The sequence below is a fragment of the Calypte anna genome, chromosome 2 (assembly GCF_003957555.1).
Source record: "Calypte anna isolate BGI_N300 chromosome 2, bCalAnn1_v1.p, whole genome shotgun sequence".
In the NCBI taxonomy this organism is placed as follows: domain Eukaryota; kingdom Metazoa; phylum Chordata; class Aves; order Apodiformes; family Trochilidae; genus Calypte; species Calypte anna.
In genome coordinates this window covers 34,844,312-34,864,366 of record NC_044245.1, presented here as the reverse complement: position 1 = coordinate 34,864,366, position 20,055 = coordinate 34,844,312, and the positions used below count along the sequence as shown (strand labels likewise).

The 20,055-nt window shown below is 39.8% G+C and overlaps 1 protein-coding gene across 2 annotated transcripts in view; it reads right to left on the bottom strand.

Moving 5' to 3' along the window:
- CREB5 (cAMP responsive element binding protein 5) overlaps window positions 1–20,055 on the bottom strand; it is a 253,853-nt gene that overhangs the window by 50,593 nt on the left and 183,205 nt on the right. For both annotated transcript variants that reach the window (XM_030445255.1, XM_008494232.2), the window contains 2 exons: window positions 18,405–18,531; window positions 16,173–16,283 (listed from right to left, as the gene is read on the bottom strand). In XM_030445255.1, coding sequence (XP_030301115.1) covers window positions 16,173–16,283; window positions 18,405–18,531 — 238 coding nt within the window. The remainder of the gene's footprint in view (window positions 1–16,172; window positions 16,284–18,404; window positions 18,532–20,055) is intronic.

Sequence of the window (20,055 nt, the reverse complement as noted above, 5' to 3'; positions counted from 1 at the left end):
CATTCATTAGCTCTGGCAGGCAGCTCCAGCCTCCTGTGCATGGAGCAAAGATTAATGCAGACATTGTACTCAGGGTGGCCCTTGTACTGCAAACCCCATGGCTTTGGCCTCACTTGTGAATCCAGAAATATTTTTTAATTTGTTCAGGAGTAAAACTGTTAGTGAAGTAAAGCAGTGGTATTCATAAAGAAACTTAGCTGTGGAAGACAGCCCTGATTTTTACATTATTTACACATAAACCAGGACACTCATCCTGCTTAGTTTAAATGACATGCCACTAGCTGCTCCTCATCCTCAAAAATGCATAGGGGCAAATATTTGATTGGAATGTGACTGACAGAGGTTGTAAAAGAGGTGGGGTTCCGACTTAATTATGAGAATAATGGCTAAATGAGAAATAGTAGTATATTCCCAGAAAAATCAGTTCAGGAGTGGTGAAATTTAGGTATATCCTTTGCTCTATCTTCTTTGAAATAGGCAACCCTCTAGTAAAATGTACTTTCCTGTATTTACAGTTTTCCCTTGGTGTTGTTAGCTAACAGTTTATTTTTGGCTTTTTGAGGTCATTTAATTTACGATGTACTTTTCATCCTGCATATTTGTTCCTGACTGCAAATTTATTTTTGACACTAAAGCTCATGCAGATAGGCAAAAGTAATTTAATTGAGCAGTTTAAGGCTTGATTTCCCAAACTACTTGAGCATCTGCTTAATTAGATGCTGAAATCACACTACGAAGAAGGACAAAGACCCACAGTCTAACTGTGAACTGTGATGTTTATTGTCTGGGTTCTCTGTGTTTTAATTTCACTCTATATCTGCCATCTATAAGCCAGGCAGAATGTGTAAACATAACTAAACATCATCTAAATTGAACTCTAAATACAAAACACAGTTTTTCTGAACTCAAGGTGAGTAGCTTTCAAGAAAATAAGATATCTTGAGAACATGATGCTGAAACTATCCATGCATTTTAAACATAGTCATTTAGCTTAAAAGCAAAACAGAGCTAGCATATCTCTTTCAGAGCTCATCTGTGACACCAGACAGACTACACAATGTCTTCAATAGCATCTTCTTTTACTGAAACAAAAGGACTGAAGAACAAGAAGGCATTCAACTCCACTCCTCCTTCCATATAGAAAATACATATTCTCAAAAGGCACATCATTTGGAAGGAAATCGTCAGAAAAATACGAGTTTGTCCATAATTTCTTAAATTATGTACTTGTTCATGATTCCTTTATCCGTGGAATTGACAGGAGTTATATGAGTGCAATAAATTTACATTTTCTCTCTTCAAAGCAAAAGAAGTTAAATTCCAGTCACAGTTACAGCCTCAGGGAATCTAGGGTTTCACTAACACAATAGCAGTGAGTCTATACAGCCCAAGACGACCCACGAAAGCTATGAACAAATGTCAAAATATCCTGTTTCTCTACTGTGTGTGTTTCTCTACCTCATGGTAGTTTTATTTTAAGTAAACTTAATTTACAGGTTACTATCCCTTTGAACTCAGTTTGCATCACTAAAAGTTTATCTGTAAAGTCTAGTGTCCTCTTTGGTTGTCCTGCTGCAAGCAGACCCCCAGGAGCCCCCTGTCCCTGCACATTAAGATTCCCTGAAGGGTGGGGAATCTTTACATTGCTCAGGGCAGAATTAATGCATCTAGGAGGCAAAAAAAAAACCCACCAAACACCCAAACCCAAACCACACACCTTAGTGCTACCCAAGAATAATGCCTAAAGAAGTAATAGCTGCATCCCCTGTGGCCACATGAAATGACATCATGGGTCCTTCCAGACCTGGAGCTGCTGGTTCCCCTGGGCTCCAACAATTCAGAGGTCTTCTTGAACTGAATATACAAGTGATTTCTGACCTCCAAACATCACAAAAGCCATTAATCATGACCTCATGGTATACACAAGGAGGAGAAAGAACTAGAAAGTGCCAAGCTTATCTTTTAAGTGCCTTTTGCTCTTTCCAAGTATTTCTAAGAGGCAAGACATTTCTTCAGTGCCTACTTACTTCTCCACTGCTCTTTTAGCAATCACCCAAGACCACACACATATATATATATACACACACATATATATATACACATACATGTTACTATTGAATAAAAGGTAGGAGAACTGATCTAAATTCAGTGGAAGTAAGAAAGCTGAGCTTTTAAGCCAATGAGACATCAAATCCTGCTCAGCATTTGCACACTGTCAGATCAGAGCACAGAGCATGGACCTGCTTGTGAGCAGAGACAGGAAGCAAAATGAACCTGAGAGGACCACAAGTCCAGTGAAGTTCATAGAAAGTCTTTGTGCATGCCACAGTGCATCAATAATATACCTTTTGTTACATGTAATAAAGTCTTGGCAAAGACAGGTGGTGACTCAGGAAGCACAAACAAAAATAGAGAGTCTCCAAAAAAGTAAGCAAAACAACTCCAGCCTGTTTAAAGTTTACAAGAAATATTACCAAAATCAAAAGCAACGTCTGGCAACTAGTCTCCTCACCACCCCAGTTTAATTCTGACTGTGGTCCATAAATGTTCAGAGACGGCTTTAGCAAAGTCCAAAGGCCATCAAAGACAGTTCAGAGCTCCTACTTTCAGACAGTTCACGGATCATTTCTCCCCTAAGGAAGCTTCTCAATATAGAGCAGAAAAACCCTCCACTAAATTTCCAGAATGGAAACCAAAATATTTCTCTGAGGATATTTTTCCTCTGCTCTTGGGCTGGTAACCTGATGTGCACCTTGTTGCTTGAACTTTCTTCTCTAGGCACCAGCATGGACACAGCCTGTAGGGTTGCTGACCCTGCAGACAGCCTCAGAGCAGCCAGGGTGTCTGCTCACCCCTAAAGGCAATTCAGGCAAATCTGATTTATTTTTCATTTTAAAAGACAACAACCATGGACATAAGATGCTACCACATCTCAGCTGAGGGACCAGATTAGGCTGTTCAGCCTCCATCCTAAGAGCACATCTGAAGGGACCCTGTGGGTGCTGTCAGGAGTTGACACAGGAGGTGTTTGCTTCTCCTCTGCTGTTGGGTTTCAGGTTGCAAGAGGGTGTGGAGATGGCAGGCAACGTGGAAAGCAGTGGTCAGTGTTGGGCGTTCTTCATCTCCTAAGCATTGCTCATGCATGGTATTGCAAGCAAGGTCAAATACGTGAAGTCCGAGGATTTTCTATATATTCTAGAAGAGGGATTTACTGTTACCCTAACTGAAAATGTGGCTTTTCATATTCATTTAAAGAAAAAAAATACAGATACTACTAACAGCCTAAAGTCATCAAAAAGTACTAGGCTATTAATATATCACAGTGACAAGTCTTAGTAAAGCTTTGGAGACAGAGAGAAATACCAGTAGAGGACAGTAAGGTTTTATAGCACTGGTGTCCCTAGGCCAAATCCATCCTTCATGAAACTGTGCTGACACCATTAAAGACACTCCAAGGATGAATTAGACTCATTGCATCTTACATTACATAATGAGATCTGTATAGGGGAATTTCTTACGGTTTTACTGCTGCGGATTCTAGTATTAAATAGGATTTGTACATCCCTAACTTAAAATTAAGTTTCCAAAGTATTTTAAGGCATACATCACATAAACTACGTAAAGCTAATTTATGAAACAGATTTCCAAAACATGCATGCTGCAGTCTTCAGCCTGGGATGTTTCAGGGCATTGCTATCTGCTGTAAAATTGCAGTTGAAGTCTCCGACCCAGGACAAGACTGCACTTCCCAGCGAGCCCTAAGAGATGAGGATAAAAAGCTGCTGATACCTTGCGATCTTGAGAAAGCAAAAAGCAAGTATAATCCCCATGGCCCACAAGAAAATGAGCCATTCACACGCTGAATAACTCTCCCCAGGAAAGCCACCTGAAACCATCTTCTTTTAGGCACCAGAGAAATCAAATGCAAGGCATGGTTCTTGTCCTTCTCACTAGGGGTTAAACCTGGGTAAACCAGGGTACATCCAATGAACCTGAAGGAGGAGGTGAAGCAAGACTGACTGAATGGTTGCAGGCTCTGTGCTGTTTTCCAGCCTCCAGAGTAGAGCTCAGCTTGACATTGAAAAGCTTTGTAGAGGTTGATCATTCTCTCAAACTTGACACAGTCATAAATCCAAGGCACTGTGCAGCCAGGCACAGAGTTGTTTTTTTTTCCAGGATGAGAACACATCTGAAACAACACGCTCAGACAGTATGGTATTATTTACTTACAGCTGAGCTTAAGAGATCGGGTAGCAGCCTCAGAAATTATCCCAATTATTTGAAATTGCAGTTTAGTGTAAGAATTCTGCCAGGAGAGTCGAGTGCTAGAGGCAGAGCGGTGGGAAAAACTAAGACAGCTTTTTTTTTTTTTTTTTTTTTTTTTTTGGCTTTTTTTTTTAATGAAGCAAAGGCAAGTATTCAAAAATAAGTTACTAAAAACCATTTTATAAACTAGCTTTAAAATCTCTTAATAGCATTAGCTTACCTTCTGTTGTGTCTGAAGAAATATATATGAACCAATAATGTTCTCATGAGATTTCATTACTGAAAAGGCTCATTAGAAAAGGCATTAAAATACTAATTACCTCATAAACTATTTAGCTGTGTACCCACTGGGATAGTACTTATGAGCGCTCAAGCTCTTCATAGATCCAGCTAATCAATTAATGCTCATTAGAAACAGAAAGAGTATGCAGACTGCAGCATACAGGAGAAATAAATAAGTCAGAGGTTAGCAAAGAAAGTGACTTGGCTGTAATCGAGCCTTCCTTTGTAACACAACTGTTGTCTGCTACGATTTAATTTTAATCAGTCTTTTTGGTTCTATGGGTAACGTGACTCTTCTCATCTCAGGAATCTCAGCTATTGCCATTGCTCCTTGAAGTACATAATTTATTATAGGAGATACATCAAATGCTATGTGGAGATTCAAGTGGACAAGTATAGTGTTCACTGCTACCATGCTAACATTAACCACTGGGTATGGAAATGGAGAGGGGCTTTGGGTTGTATCTGGGGTGGGTTTTGCCTCCAAAGAAGAGGAGCAGACACAGTTGCACAGATGCACTGCCAGCCTTCCTGCATATGCTCCTACAGAAAGCAAACTCCAACACCATCACCACCACCTGCCTACCCCCTGCCAAGGCTCAGGAAGGGACAGGAGATGTCTGCTGATAAGAACTGGGCTTTCATGGTGTTTTACAAACCCTCTACATCTCTGCTTTACACCCTGCAGAGATGGTACATGCTTCAGAAGCACCAGGACTGCAAACTCTCTCTCCTCTCTAGACATGGTGGCCTCCATGGACATCCATGGGCTTGGGGACTGGATGAAGCCTGTGGGGCTCCTCTCCTTGACTTTTGCCTAGGTCCCTGCAGGACGGCTCCTGCCATACACATTGTTACCACCAGCCTTGTGTGGACATCAGTCCACGACTCTCATCCCACTGAGAAAAAAGGACGGAGACTGACCTATAGGCAGCCCACAACTTCAGACAAATGTAATTTCCCAACCGCGTGGACATCATGATTTCTCCTGTCCTGCAACAGGTAGGAGGCTGGCAGTGTGCTTCTGAAAGAAAGACACTTTAGGAAATGTATCTTTCATCAGAAGCTACAGCATCTCCAGTTAATGACATGAAGGACTTCATCCTAGTTGTTCATCATTTGCTTCAGACATACAGTATAGGAGAGTTTCACTTTTGGTTGAGACCTTAAAAACCTTTGCAGAAAGATCTTACATGCTTCAGAGAAATGCATGTTCATGATCTCTCGCTGCTTTCATTGCAAAGAGGACAAACTAAAGATGGGACTAGTGAATGAAGGAACCTTAGAGCTACTCCATCCAGCTGGTCATTGTCCAGGATGTGCTGGTTAAGAGCCCTAGGGCTAGCTTAGCTTCTCTTCAAAGATGAAAGCATATGCTAGATGGGTACTCCTAGTCACAGCTACAATATTTGGATTTTTGTGGGTAGCATTAAAATAGAGTCATATATTCCAGTTTTACTAAGGCTAACATAAACACATCTTGAATTTTAAGTGTAGAAGAAAGGGAAGTTTTACTTTCGAAAATCTTTAAAATGGGATCGAGCTACCTTGTTTCTGAAAGGAAGGATTTGGGTATCCTTGGCCAATCCCAGTAACCACAAATTTCACCAAGGGCAATTCATGCCTATTTTAATTCTCAGCAGTGATGCAGTTATATACCAGTTTTCACATAAACCCTAGATTACCTCTGGGAACTCCTTATGCAACTAATTCAAACATCACTTGGATTACATTTCCAATCAAACTAATCCACCACTAATATAATTTAGAAGACTGACAACTCTCTGTCAATAGATGGAGGAGAACAAATTTCCCATTCTTCATGCAAATGATAGTAAACCTAAATGCCAGTAAGTGTTTTTTTGGATAAGACACATGGATTTTCAGTTACTTATGGCTCTTCAACATTCTTATATATTTCAGTTTCTTAACAAAAGAAAAGGTAATGCACAAACAAATAGGTGGATGCTAGGCATAGCTAAGATCACGCTTGCGCAGTAGAAGTACACTGAATGAAGGAGGGAAAAAACCCCACTGAAACACAGAAAAGGAAAAAAATTACACACATGCACATGTGCACAAACACACACACCTGCAGACATCCAGCCAGCAAAGCTGAAGCTTTTCATATTGTCAGCTGAACCACTCAGATGAAGCATCACCTACCACTCAGATGAAGTGTGTTGTAGAAGTACTCAGAGTCCAGATTTTGTACCCATTCAGATATGAATATTTAGGTAGATATTTTTCATTTAAGGGGATACCCAGGAGGTGAACTTAGAGCAGTATCTGTTGCAAAACCCCAAATACATGGTTTTCTCTTTGGCTCACACTGCACACCAACACCAACATGGAGAGCAGCTGCACGCATCCATCAGATGGGAAGCAGATTGGGACATCGCCCACCCTTATCCCAGGAATCTCCTGGCTGCTCTGTTGGCAGGAAAACAAAGTTCACGCTTAACCTCCTGGTAAAGAGCCTCTGTTAGCAGTCAGGAAACACAGTCCATCCTCTTTACATATATTTCTCCTGAGCCACAAGCAGCACATAAAGCAGACTCTAGTCAAATCCAGTAATGATGCTAGGTATTTTGGGAAAAAAAAAAAAAAAAAAAAGCAAAAAGTTGGCATAGTAAGGCATATGTCATACTTTGGTGTATAGTGGTGTTCTGTCAGAAGCCAGACATATTAAAAATATTTACATAATTTAAAATAATTTGTACAGGTCTAGTAAAATCTATTTTGGGCTTTGGGCTTTAATAAAAGTTTAAACATTTGCTAGATCCCATTGGACTTCATGTGTAACCTTGGCATTTGAGGGCAGTATTAAGGATACCCCATTACTAAACTTTTCATATTAGTATGAGTGTGAACTGAAATACTATAATAAAAATATAACAATATTACTTGTGACTTGAAAACAGCCCTGGACTTTATATGCGTTTCCAGATGGGAAACTAAAAATGTACTTTATGTTTGCAAATGTATACTCAGAGGTGGCTTTTAATCAAATTTAAACATTGCAGAATAATGTGGCCTAAATATAACAACATGAATAATCCATCAGTTTCAAAGACATATCTTGCAATTTTTCATTATGAATCATTAGGGACAGGTACCAAAATCTGTCACGGACTGATACAGGGAAGGAAAAAATGTCTGGTAATTGCTTGACGAATCAAATAAAAAAATCTTCTAATGTTATTTTGGGGCTAAGAGAAAATAATTTATCATTAAATACTATGTAATTAACACCTATAGGAAGCAGGGCTGAGAAATTAAATCAGAAGTTCATATAAGATGCTGGAAGAGTTGGAGAAATACCACTGTGCAAAAAAAAAAAAAAACAGAGGCAAATGTGTACTATATTCTAAATCAAAGAAAAACATTAAAACAAACAAAAGGCTTCCCTGGCAGTATCAAACGATGGAAGGGCCACAGCTTGTCTAGAGGAAAATTTTGAGATTCAGAAGTATGAGGTAGGTCCTCAGCTCATGCAAAACCCACACAGCTCCCTTGAAGTAAATGAATTTATACAGTCTTACAGCAGTGGAGGATCAGGGTTAAATTTTAAAGATAATCTTTGCCTCTATCAGAAATGTTGCCTCTGATTTTTTAAAGCTGAAGGAGACTCATTTTGGAAAATAAAACAGGTAGGAGAGGTGAGTAGTTAAGCTGCAGTGAAAAGGTGGCTATTTTGTTTTAAATCACTTCGAGTAGACTGAAAAGAAAAAACCTACAGGAATCCTGTCTGCTGCTTTTCTGCTTCCTAAAAGTTGGTTTTTTTTTTTATATAAATAGTGAAGGCAACAATCTGAAATGAAAGTATTTCCACACTGATATAGTTACTAAATGAAGAATTTGATACTATCTTAAGATTTTTACAACATTTTTCAATATAGTAATGAGTTGGTTTCAGAGTGACTCTAATATATAAAATAGGAGAAAAAAATAGTACATCCATTACTATCAGAGAGAGGTTTTGCATACATTAAATTCTATTTCTAAAATCCTGACAGTCTTGAGGAAATCTTTAAAGGTAATTTTTAGCTAGTCAGTGTTCCTCCCCTTCCTCCCCAGCCCCTCCAGCAATACTAATGTGAAACTATTTCAGTTACATCTAGTATTTTGCTGTCCTCTTTGTAGCATAAGTCACCTAAAAGGTAGTAAATTACCTAAACCAGAATAACTCGAGGGTGCCCACATTGCCAGAGAAACTGCTATCAGGTCTTAGCACATGAGCAACAAGCTGTGAGTAAAGACTGCTCAGGACCCCTAGGGAGGGTGTAGTAAGGTGCTCTATCCTGTAACTGTAGTATAAGGAGTATCCAGACCAACTACAGCACATGCAGTCTGACTACAGAGCACATTTGGGAAGACTATTCAGAGCACTTCATACACTAAGATCTCAGATAAACAGGACTGACCAGTGATCTGCTACTAAAAACCACAAGAGGAGCAGAGCACGCTGCCTAAGTGTTTCCAGGGTGGGAGACCCAGGCCGTTCCAGTTTTTAAATTACCTCCTTGATAGTTCTCCAAACATAAATAAGAAAATTTGCACTAATGAACATCTGGCAGACAGTATATACCCCTCCCCCTCACTGCTGAAAAGTGTCACTGGGCATATCTGACAGACGAAGCAAAAAATGCTGCGAGCATTTCCTCACACTGAACACAGCTTGTAGCAGTATTTCAAAAATGCCTGTGATCTTAGAAGGAGCTCTACAGGGGTATTCGTTAGTCCTGGTTTGGATATAGTTGACATTATGTGAAAGTAAGTGCTCTCCGGAGATTTCAGTGAAAGCCACACTGCCAAGGAAGCTGATCTCACAAGGCTTCCATCATCTCGTATGACAGAAGTCTCAGAAGATCTGTTAATTTTTGTCATTCTGAGCCAAAATCTCATCAGTAAAGTTCAGGAAATTTCAAGGGCATTAAATCCAAACACAAACCATTGCCTTCATTTGAATTTGAAGCCTGAATTCTAGGCTGAAGCCCTTGTAAGCCTCAGGAGTTCAGATTTTCTCCATTCTTTCACTAGCCCTGAAAAAAATCACTGTATTTCAACAATTATAGTGATATTATCAATGTTTATAATTATTATTAACTAGAAAAAAATAAATACATATAAGTTCTACTAAGACAGAAGTTGTCTTTTCTGGAAGTGGCAGCCAAAAATTCTTCTGTGCTTGTTTCAGCTCTTCCACTGATGAATTGTGTGGCCTCTAGTGAGTCATTTCACTTTTCTCTCTCAGTTCAACAGTCTAGAATTATTTATCTCACAGGAACACTATCATAATTACAAACTGCTTCATTAGCTACTGTATAGTTTTTAGAAAATGCTTCTTAAGCCTGTTCAGAAAGAAGAGATTTATTGCCATGAGAATTTTGCTTCCAGCTCTTGTGTCCTCAGTGCTGAAAATACACAGCTGGTAAAGCATGTGAGACCATCCCACCCACCCCAAAACTTGTCAGGAGATGCCCTCGTACAGCCCAAACAAATGCCAGGCTTAATGTGCAATGGCCTGAAGTGCAAAACAGCTTCCATTATTCATGGCTCTCTCAAAAATCTTGGAAAATGAAAGCTGCATATATTCCAAGCAAGAGACTGAAATACATATGCAAGGCAGAACTTCCCTTAAACACAACCATGGTTTCATTTTTGTAATTTCCTTTTTCCCTGGCTTTGCTACCATAAGGACTTGCTTTCATTTGCACCAGCTCCCACTGACTTACAACTGCACACAACAAAACCTTTTCTGGCAGGGATGGTTTGGCACCAAACAAGTTGTCCTCACATATATGGATGCATCTGACTTAAGTTTCAAAAGCCAGCAGTTTGTGTTGGGCTAGATGATAGCTACAGCAAGCAAGTATTAGGACTTTAATTCAGTTATTACTATGGTTACAAAATCAGGGTGGACACTGGAGGGAAAAGGAGAAAGAGAATCAAATCTACAAAGATGTAAACCCTCTGAGGAAAGAGAGGGTGGTGAAGAAATGGAAAGAGTAAGGGTGAGGGCTGCTGGGTGGGGGAGAAAGCGAGGTCATTTTAACACCCAGCTGAATCAAGGCAAACAAAATAAAAATCCAAGTTCTTCTAGGGAAATAGTGCTGATAAGATCACTGCAGGATAAAGTGACACAAAGAAAGAAAAATGCAAGGAATTGTTACAACTTGTGTCTGCAACAAGCAACGCAATTTGTACACACTCGGGAGAAGCAAGATCAAATATTCAGCCCGTATTTGCAGCAGCTATGAGTAACTGAACTGCCTTGCTTCTCTATTGCACTTATTGAGCCACTGACAGATTAAGAAGAATTAGTTCCTACCCAGCCTAGCTCCTAATCCAGCGTTTAGGCATGATGGGTACAAGGTCCTGTTTCAGTAAACAAACAAAATATGATAAGCTTCACTCATCACGATAATAACTTAATCCACAGCAAGGCATACTGTCTGCAGGCAAAGCTGCTGCCCCAGAAGGATTTAAAAGTGTAGAAGAGGAGCACACTGGAAGGTTGGCTGTGGGGACTTTAAGACATAAGCACAAATGTAACAGGGGATGCGATTTCAGAACAGCCAGTTTTGTCAACTGGTTCACAGGCACTCGTTTTTAACTCTCTAACAGTCTCTTCCTTGAAACAATAACCAGTTACTAAGACAGGAAATTTTGTTGCAGCTCTCTAATTTTTATATATTAGAAAGCTTCACTTTGCACTTTTTTCCTTTCTTATGCTGCTTTCACTGCCTTATTGTGAAGGACAAGATGAGGAATTGCTGCTGAAAGCTCTGCAGAGATGGACATTTTTCTTTCCGCTCTGTAGTACAGAATCTGTGTGAAAAAAGCTCTCTGGCCCTGAAGCAATACATATTGCTCTCCTGAAGTGACTCTTGTCTCAGCCAGCTTGTTAGGAAAACACAGACTTTAGATCGTATATTATATTTAGCAAAAATATCTTCAGTCATGAAGTGTTAAGTAGCTAAACCTGGAGCTTCAGTGGCTCTGATCTTGCCCAGAATGCCTGTACCACTCTCCAGGGTGAAATCAGTATGGAAACCTTGCAGACCTGGGCCTGGAGCTGGTACCCAGTGGGATGCCCTTCCCAAGGTGTCCCAGAATGTCAGTGCTGTGAGGGCAGGGCTCTGGTTTCTGCATCCAACAGCTGCTACAAGGGCTGAACTGAATACCAAGCCAGGGCCAGGGATAAGAGCTCATTCCAGCCATTTCTCCTTTTGCACCATCTGTACCACCACAGCTCACAGGCACTGAAGTGAATGTTATTTGTAAAACAAGAGGCAGCAGAAGACTCTGTCCAAACACAGACCTCAATCTGCATCCAACAAGGGCCTTTACAGCTGAGTCTCTCCAGGTTGATTGTTTCTGGACAAAGCAAGCAGCACCTGCCTGATAGCTGCAAGCAATGCAGCCAGGTCCCCACAGCCAGTCCTGCTTTTCTGCTGGGATGGAGTGCTGAGCGATGCTTGGACTGGGATTTTTACAGCCACCAGTAGGATCTGGACCCTTAGCTCTCATTAAGTGGAATAAAAATTAGTGGAGATGACAACTGGCTAACCACAATTTATTTCAATCCTCTCCTCCACCTCCACCAAAGCTGTCTAGCATTCTTAGGTAACTTAATATGGGTATTTTATTGTTATAATTGGGAACATGCTCATTACTGGTTTATGACTTTTCTTTTCTGGTTATGTTTACATGCTTACATCTGGTAGACACTTTCAAATTAATTTTATTATTATTACTGTTCCACCTAGTAACGCATACAAGGAAAAACTAATTGTCCACAAGCCTACATTCTTCTCATATGGAAATCACATGTTTCTTCTTTTTAAAGAACAATATAGACTCTGTCAGGAGGGCTGGCAGAGCCAAGCCATACATATTACATTTTATTTAAATTTTATAAAACTACACATCCAGCGAGGGGTGGAGGGAGAGGGTAAAAGACAAAAAGTAAGATGTCAAATAAAAAACCTGTATTTTTAACTTAGATTATTTTCATTGCCAGCCTGCTTTTTACACTTCCTTTCAGATCTCATAAATCTCTACAGGTAAGGATCAATGCCTTGCAAAATTCTGATAGTCACCAGCTCCACTAAATTAACCTGCTGTCATGCAGCCTTCCAGTGATTCAGTGCACACTATCTTTCATTGTGGTAATCCACATGGGATTGCACTTCCGAGTTATAAAACCCTGCGTACTCCCAATCTGAAAACCAAACTGTATGTGAGAAGTATATTAAGGCAAAGGCACAGCCAAAAATTCTGAGTTCATAATATTCTCAGCCTAGTGAACCACATGTTAATATTCTACACGTGCTATTCTGCATATTTTTACCATGTATGCTTAGTTTCCTCCACTTTCCAATGCAATACATTTTAATAAAAAATCAATGTGTGCTTTTTGTGGGCAGTGTAAAGGTTTTATCCACTCAGCTCTGAATCTAAGAAGAAAGCAGTATTGATTTAGATGTTCACTCATTCACTTACTAGGACAGTTTTAAAGCATTAAGTGATAATCTAATTGAGAGGCACACCGTGAGGGAAACTGAGATTGTTACACATTAAATCAGTTCTGGGATGTCATCTACAATATTTGAGTATGTGAAGTAAATTATACTGAAAAAATCAAACCAGAAAACAAGCACGTTGAGTGGCAGAATACAGCTTTCTTTAATGTCAGGTAATAAAAGGTTATTAAAATACTAATAGATAAAATAAATCACATATTAGAAAAACATGAATGCAACACATCCTATATGTGTCTGTGTAGATGCTTGTATATGTTTGCATTTACCAGACTGGCTTCCGTTTCCCTAATGCAAAGTGATTAGGAACAAATTAAGGTGTTGGCCATCTATCCTTTCTCTAAAAAATCTAGCCACCCCACAGCATCCAAGCTACTATTACTTATTCTTATTTATTTCACAGAAACAAATTAAGTCACAGATGTCACCAAGCAGTGTTATGACAACTGTATACCAAATCATGCTTGCATTGCCCAGGTACATGCTTGCATGAGGGCAGATGGATTTGGTCTCACATTTGGGTCTCACATCTAGAGGAGCCTGTCCTGCATTCTCTCATGTAGTCATAAAGAAAATGTGGATTTATCTGTCAGGACTGATGATTTGAATGTCTGATGAATCAGGCTGAAAGCGTCCTGAATGTCTCCAGATACTGTAGTCATCAGCTGCAAGCATCTGCCTGGTGTTTAATACACGTGTGATACACAGAGTGGGGTTGGCCAAAGAGAAGATATGCAGTGCTGGATTCATCAGCAGTAATAGTATTAGCAGAATTCAGGGAAACCTGAAATTCCTTCTTAATGCAGGACACAATCCAATAAGGTACTAAGAGCCCTCTTTTTTGACTTTTTGAAAAAATCTGCCAGAGTATGCAAATTCTGATGCTTTGAGCACAAAGCAAAGTGAAATAGTTAATAATAAGAACAAACATGCCTGTAATACAGATGATTCAGATTTAAAATTCATGAACTTACATGTAAGAAATAATCTTTCTCTGAATACTTTCTACATTTTTTCCAGTTTGTGTTCATGCAGAGCATTGCTAATACACATTCCCCAAAGCAGGGGCTAAAAGAAGAGGCTTTTTACATTACATTCATGTTAAAGCAGAAACAAAGTATAAAATTAGAATATAGGATATTTAAAAAAAAACAAACAACCTTGCATTTAAAATAAAGAAGGGTCTTGGAGCTCAGAATTATGCCTCTTACTTGTAAGAGTTAATGCATGTGGATTTTTTCCACCTCCAGCAGAGTGGCAGAAAGTCCCTGGGAGGCTAAGGGGCTGCTTGCTCACCACACTGTGTTTTGGAACTGATAGCAATGTCTGCCTGAAAGAACCATACCTTCATATATCAGGGTTTAGGGGCAAAACCTGCTTATCCAGATTAAAAAGTAATTTGAATTAATGAACAGTTTCAGCTATTTAAGCACAGAATTCTCACCATATGCACCAATAATTTAATCTTGTTCTTAAGTAGCCTCATACTTCCAGTAAAAAAAAAAAAAAAGGCAGGGGGTGGGGGTAGGGGGAAGTAAACTACAGAACCTTTAGTCCCCAAAACAGATGCCAGTTTCAGATTTATTCAGCCAAGGAGTATTTAGCTTGGCTCAGCTATGCTTGAGTTGAAAAAACATTTGCCTATTCCAAGAAGTTTTTAACAAGCTCCGCTGCAGATGCTGTTGCCATTTGGCATCTCCCCGTCACTGTGTGGTACAGCAGGGAGAGAACTCTTGACCACAGGTTTTCCTTGGCTAGGGTAGCCAGTGTTTTTGGCTATTGCTCCTCTTCTGGCCAACTGGCTGCATGTTTACGGAGTGTGGTTTTAGACAGGGTGTTAACAGAGGTTGGGTTAACAGCCTAACCCAGACCAACAGTGAGGCAAAGGCATGACCCATCCAATCTAAGAAAACAGAGATAGAATAAGCTCATATATGTTGTTGCTCTTAACCAAGAGTGTCTTGCATGTACAATAGCTATAGATAAGAAGATATTTTTCTTTGCCTCAGGATAGATGACAACAACTTTAAAAGCTGCACCAGTCATGCAAAATAGAAATATATAAAAACATGTGGTTGCTTAATCTTTGTCGGCTTGATTTCATTCCCTCACTTATGACAATTTTACCTTGGCATAACGCCACTGAAAGAAGTTCAGTGAAGTTACTCCTGTTTTCCACTATGATGAGATATCTTGAGAGGATATAAGCCCGACAGAGTTAAACTGAAAACCTCTCGTATTCCACTAGACAACAAATGGCAGTTCTGAAACTGAAAAAGCCTAAGTGCTTCTGATGAACCCTGTTCCAGGGTATTAGGGTTGAATCCCTCCCTGTGCATAAAGCGGGGGAAAATTTACAAATGCCAACCTGTAGGTTAGTATACCTACATTAATTCTACACCAGTAGATATGCCTGAGAGGCCTGGACCTTCTAAGTCACATATCAACTTTAGAAATCACTATGGCATTTGACTCATGTAAGTAAATTAATGTAAGTAAACTATTTTTGTATAAATTCCTACTCTTCTTTTTGACAGCAACACCTTTGTAATACTCAAGCATACGAAAATACACCAGCATTACATACATCATTCAATCTCCTTTTCTAACACTGCCATTACCCTGACACACCGAGCACCTATCTGGAAAAAACAAGACTTTGTACCCTCCCTCTGTATCAGACAGTTTTTACTTTGGTTATTATCAACTGACAATTTTATTTAAGACAGATTGTCTTAAAGAGACAGTCACTTAAAGAACACAGACACCACCAGAAAACCAACCAAACTGGTCGCTTAAATTCTACTAATTTCTACGAAAAACACAATATGGATCACATAGCCCACTCTTCACTTCAGATGCGTCTCACCAGGAGTTCAGCTAGGACTAGTAACATCTTGGAAGTTCATAAACTAAACTGACACAAAGGCAATTTACTGCAGAGTATTAAAAAAAGAGTATAACATGACTAAGAATGAAGTAAGCAGTGTCTGGCTACATCCCCCACTGTCTGGGTAACTGGTATGTAAGAGCAATATAAGAAAATAATTATATTTTTAAAAAAATTCTTTTTACCATTTTGGCTTCTGAATGCATTGGGGGTACTTGAGGTGAAGCACATGGATTATTGAGGTTCGGCCCCTGCATCCCCATGATGTTGGAGTTCATTGACATTTGTCGCTCCATCTTTTAAAAGAGAAAGAAAAAAAAAATGGAAAAGGTTTGAAAGTGTCTGGAGACATTAGCGAGAATTTATGCTCCGTTTCTATTTAAATGGACCTAGCTTTATTTCTTCATGTCATGACTGGAAAAATAACAATCTTTGTCGTGAATTGCCTGTGTGTATCCATGCAGGCGTGCGTTTCATCAGAATCGACCCTGAAAACTCACAGTCAGTTATAAAGAGAAAGGTTCTTTACTAAACAAATGTAGCAGCCACCCAGGTTTGCGCTTTTTTGTAATGATTTTCTCCCTTTCAGTATAACAACACTCCTAGTTAAGTGGTTTTAAAAGCATCACTGTATAAAGTTGTGGCTTCCTCTGTCAGTGCAGCCCCAACTCAGCTTGTTAAAAACATAAATAAAAATCTACAATCTCGAGTATATGGAAAACAAGTTGGCTCTTTTTCCTTTGCTCAGGCTGCTCAGCTGAGAAGAGTTTTCCATATGTCTTGCAAGGGAGGCTTTCATCTATTTGCTGAGACAGCAAAAAAAAAAAAAAAAAAAAAAAAAAAAGGAGAATTCCTCCTGGCTATTCTGGGAACTTTCTGCAAGCTAATCGCACGGGATAGATACAATTTAGAGATACAATTTTCAAACAAAACCTAATGGCTATAAGGACTGGATAAAATAATTCCCTGGACTGTCTTTCCTGAAAAGAAGAAAACACTGTTACACTACCAGGCATTGCTAAGGGCAACAAGTAGGGTTATGCTGCTGCTTTCAATGGGAACTGAGCATCCTGCCTTGCTTCAGGCCAGTTCCTTGAACTGAAGTCTCCTACAAGAAATAAGTTGTTGGATCCTCTTCAGCTCTTGCCAGCAGAGGAGCTATTTCTTGTGCCCTGTGGTGAGGCAGTGACTCCTATTCTCTATGATACCAGCAAGAATGGATGCTGGGCCTGAGGGAGAGGGCTCCATCAGGAGGGCTGTGGGTCAGGTCAGCCAAAGCTGATAGGGTCTGTAGTGTCTCCATGCTCACATCTCCAGGGCTCTCAGCTAAAGCTCACCTGACTGTCTGCAAGCACAGCTGCTCAAAGGGGTCTTCAGCAAGAACTCAAAGCCCCTGAATTTTGCTCCATTTCAGATTCCTTAGGAATTATGCCAGAAAAAAAACTGCACACAGTGACATGTCTTATGCAATTTTTTTACTGAACTTTCTGGTCAATACTTCAGGAGAGCCTTACTGAAAAGTTACTAATTAATAACTTATTAATGACTGATCAAATAGCAGCCAAACCTGAATCTTTGTAGCCCTGTAGAATGTCCCTCTTGCTCCAGCAGAGCTGGAACAAGCAGTACTTTCCTCCCTCCCATGGTCAATTGCTCTTGGATTTTCTTCCAAACTGAACATTGTGAAATGAAACAGAAACTTGTCCTTTCCCAATCCTCTCTTCCCTGTGCCATCTTTTCTCAGCTTCACCCCTTACTTCCCTAAATGTCTTATATGGAGAGGTTTATTAAAAAATTTAAGAATTTGAAACTACAATTGCAAATTGCATCCTTTTATCTCCCAGAAGATGAGGAATATTCCCAACTCTGCAAAAATGAGTGGAAGAAGAGCTGTGATCAAATTCTAATTAAGTGCAAGCTACTAGGCCAGAAAAGTAAACCGCAATTCTTGTTAACTGGTTATCTCCCACAAACAAGATAATTACTTAGAGTTCACTGGCATGTACATGGCTTTTCCAGTTTTATCTGACTTGAGAAAAATCTTTTTTATTCCAATACAGACATACTGAACTCATCTATGTGACCAGAAATAGCAGTCTTATGTAAACTCTTTCTAATCACTCTCACACTAATTAACATGCCATTAACTTCACCAGAAATACTCTTGGGTAAGATGAGGCAGAGAAAAGGTTCCAGCTTCCTTAGCTCAGTGCCCTTTGATTCTGTGGAAAATCCAGCAGACTTCCACGTCTGCATAGGATGAATCAAGCAAACCCATACCCCCCCCCCCAAAAAAAAAAAACCACCAAACAACCACAAACAAAAAAACCAAAAACCAACCAACCAAACAAACAAAAAACCCCAAGACCTCACCAACCCCCACAACAAAATAACAAACAACAAACAAAAAAACTTACAGGCATGAGTACAGCAGAAGATCCAGGCATGGTGGGGTTGGGCAGGGTGCCAGGCATAGATGCAGGCATTGGCTGTCTCTGTCGGTTGTGTAGGTGCAGTAGTGAAGACAGAGATCCTGGGACAGGCCTAGGAGAAAAGGAAAGGAATCTGTTATGGACTACAGAGACCAAAACAAGCCTCACTGTGCCAGCCATTGCCAGGTGCAGGCATCTCTAGACAAGCAGGCGTGTATAAGCCAACCCAGCATCTGTCTTCTCCTTCATAACTCAGTAGAACAAAAAGTTTTCAAGAAGCAGATGAATCACCTCCCCTCTACTATTTATTGGTTAAAGCACCAGTGTAGTTTGTCTCACAGAACATGAATGTAAAACGCAACAGTTGGTCTCAGTCTATGCACCTCTGCATCTAACAGTGGCCAGCAAGATTTCTACAAATAGGGTAAAACTTCCCAGCATGACACGTCCAGTGCATTGCTCTAAATTCAACCCTCAGGAATACACGTAGCTGGATGATAGTTTTGTAGACTATGAGAGAAAATTAAACACTCTTTTTGAAATGCTATCACCTGTAAATAAACTGCTCTAAAATGAGTATCTCATCTGGCTCTTTATATTCTGTCCTGTGAAACTCTACCAAGCCTTTGTTCCAAAAAAATGGCAAAAAAATAGAAGAAAGAAAATTAGCAAAACTGCATTCAGATTAAGTAGCTTGTAAAGGCAAAAAGCGCAGACTATAAAAAAGCAGGGCAGGTTATTTTGGCAAAAGGAGTTCAAAAGGCTTAGAAGGATTTTTTTAAGTACAGCACAGGAAAAAGTGTTCATGTCAGAAAGTAGACCCACTCAAAATAAAGAATCATAAAATCAATGGATGAGACAAAGCTGGGACTACTGTTTGAAAATAATAAGAATGTTGTGTTGAAAACTTGTTAAATTAATCAGCTTTTTTTGGTTGGTTGGTTGGTTGGTTGGTTGATTGGGGTTTTTTTTGAAGAAGGCATGAGTTGCATGAAGTTTGGGGTAAATATAGCTTGTAAGATTTTCAGTAACCATGAAAACAAGACAGCATTCACATGCAGTGTCTGAACATTTGGCATGTTGAATTTTCACAGAGTAGGATGCTCTGCAGTATAGTATGTGGGTTTACACTTTATTAGGCAGGAGAGATCCCACTAATGGCATGAGAAGGACTGGAGAGAAGTGGGTACAGTCTGGGAGCAAAAAGTCTCTGCAGGGGAGAGCATGGAATGAGTCTAAAAGCATTTATTTGGAGCCTCTAAACATCACGGGGATCATGAATACATACACTCATCCTCTCACTTTACTTGTCATTTGCAGTCATCTAACAACAAGCAAAGAGGCCAAAAGCTGTAAGCAATGGGATTCATAGCCATCCTGTATGGAGGGCACCACACCCAGGCTCCCAAAGTAGAGCTGCCTGTCTCATGACAACACCAGCTGCTTCTGGCCTACAAGTCTCATTCTCTTCTGCCCAGAGCTCAAACTACCTAATCTTCTCTTCCCTAAAACTTCTCAGTATTTCCCATCCTTGATTTTCAGTCTTTCAACTCCCCTTTCTTCAAGCCAAATTGTCTGAAACATTTCTGTCCCGACAAATGTCACCTCAGAGTCCTTGCCCATCCACTCGCTCGTA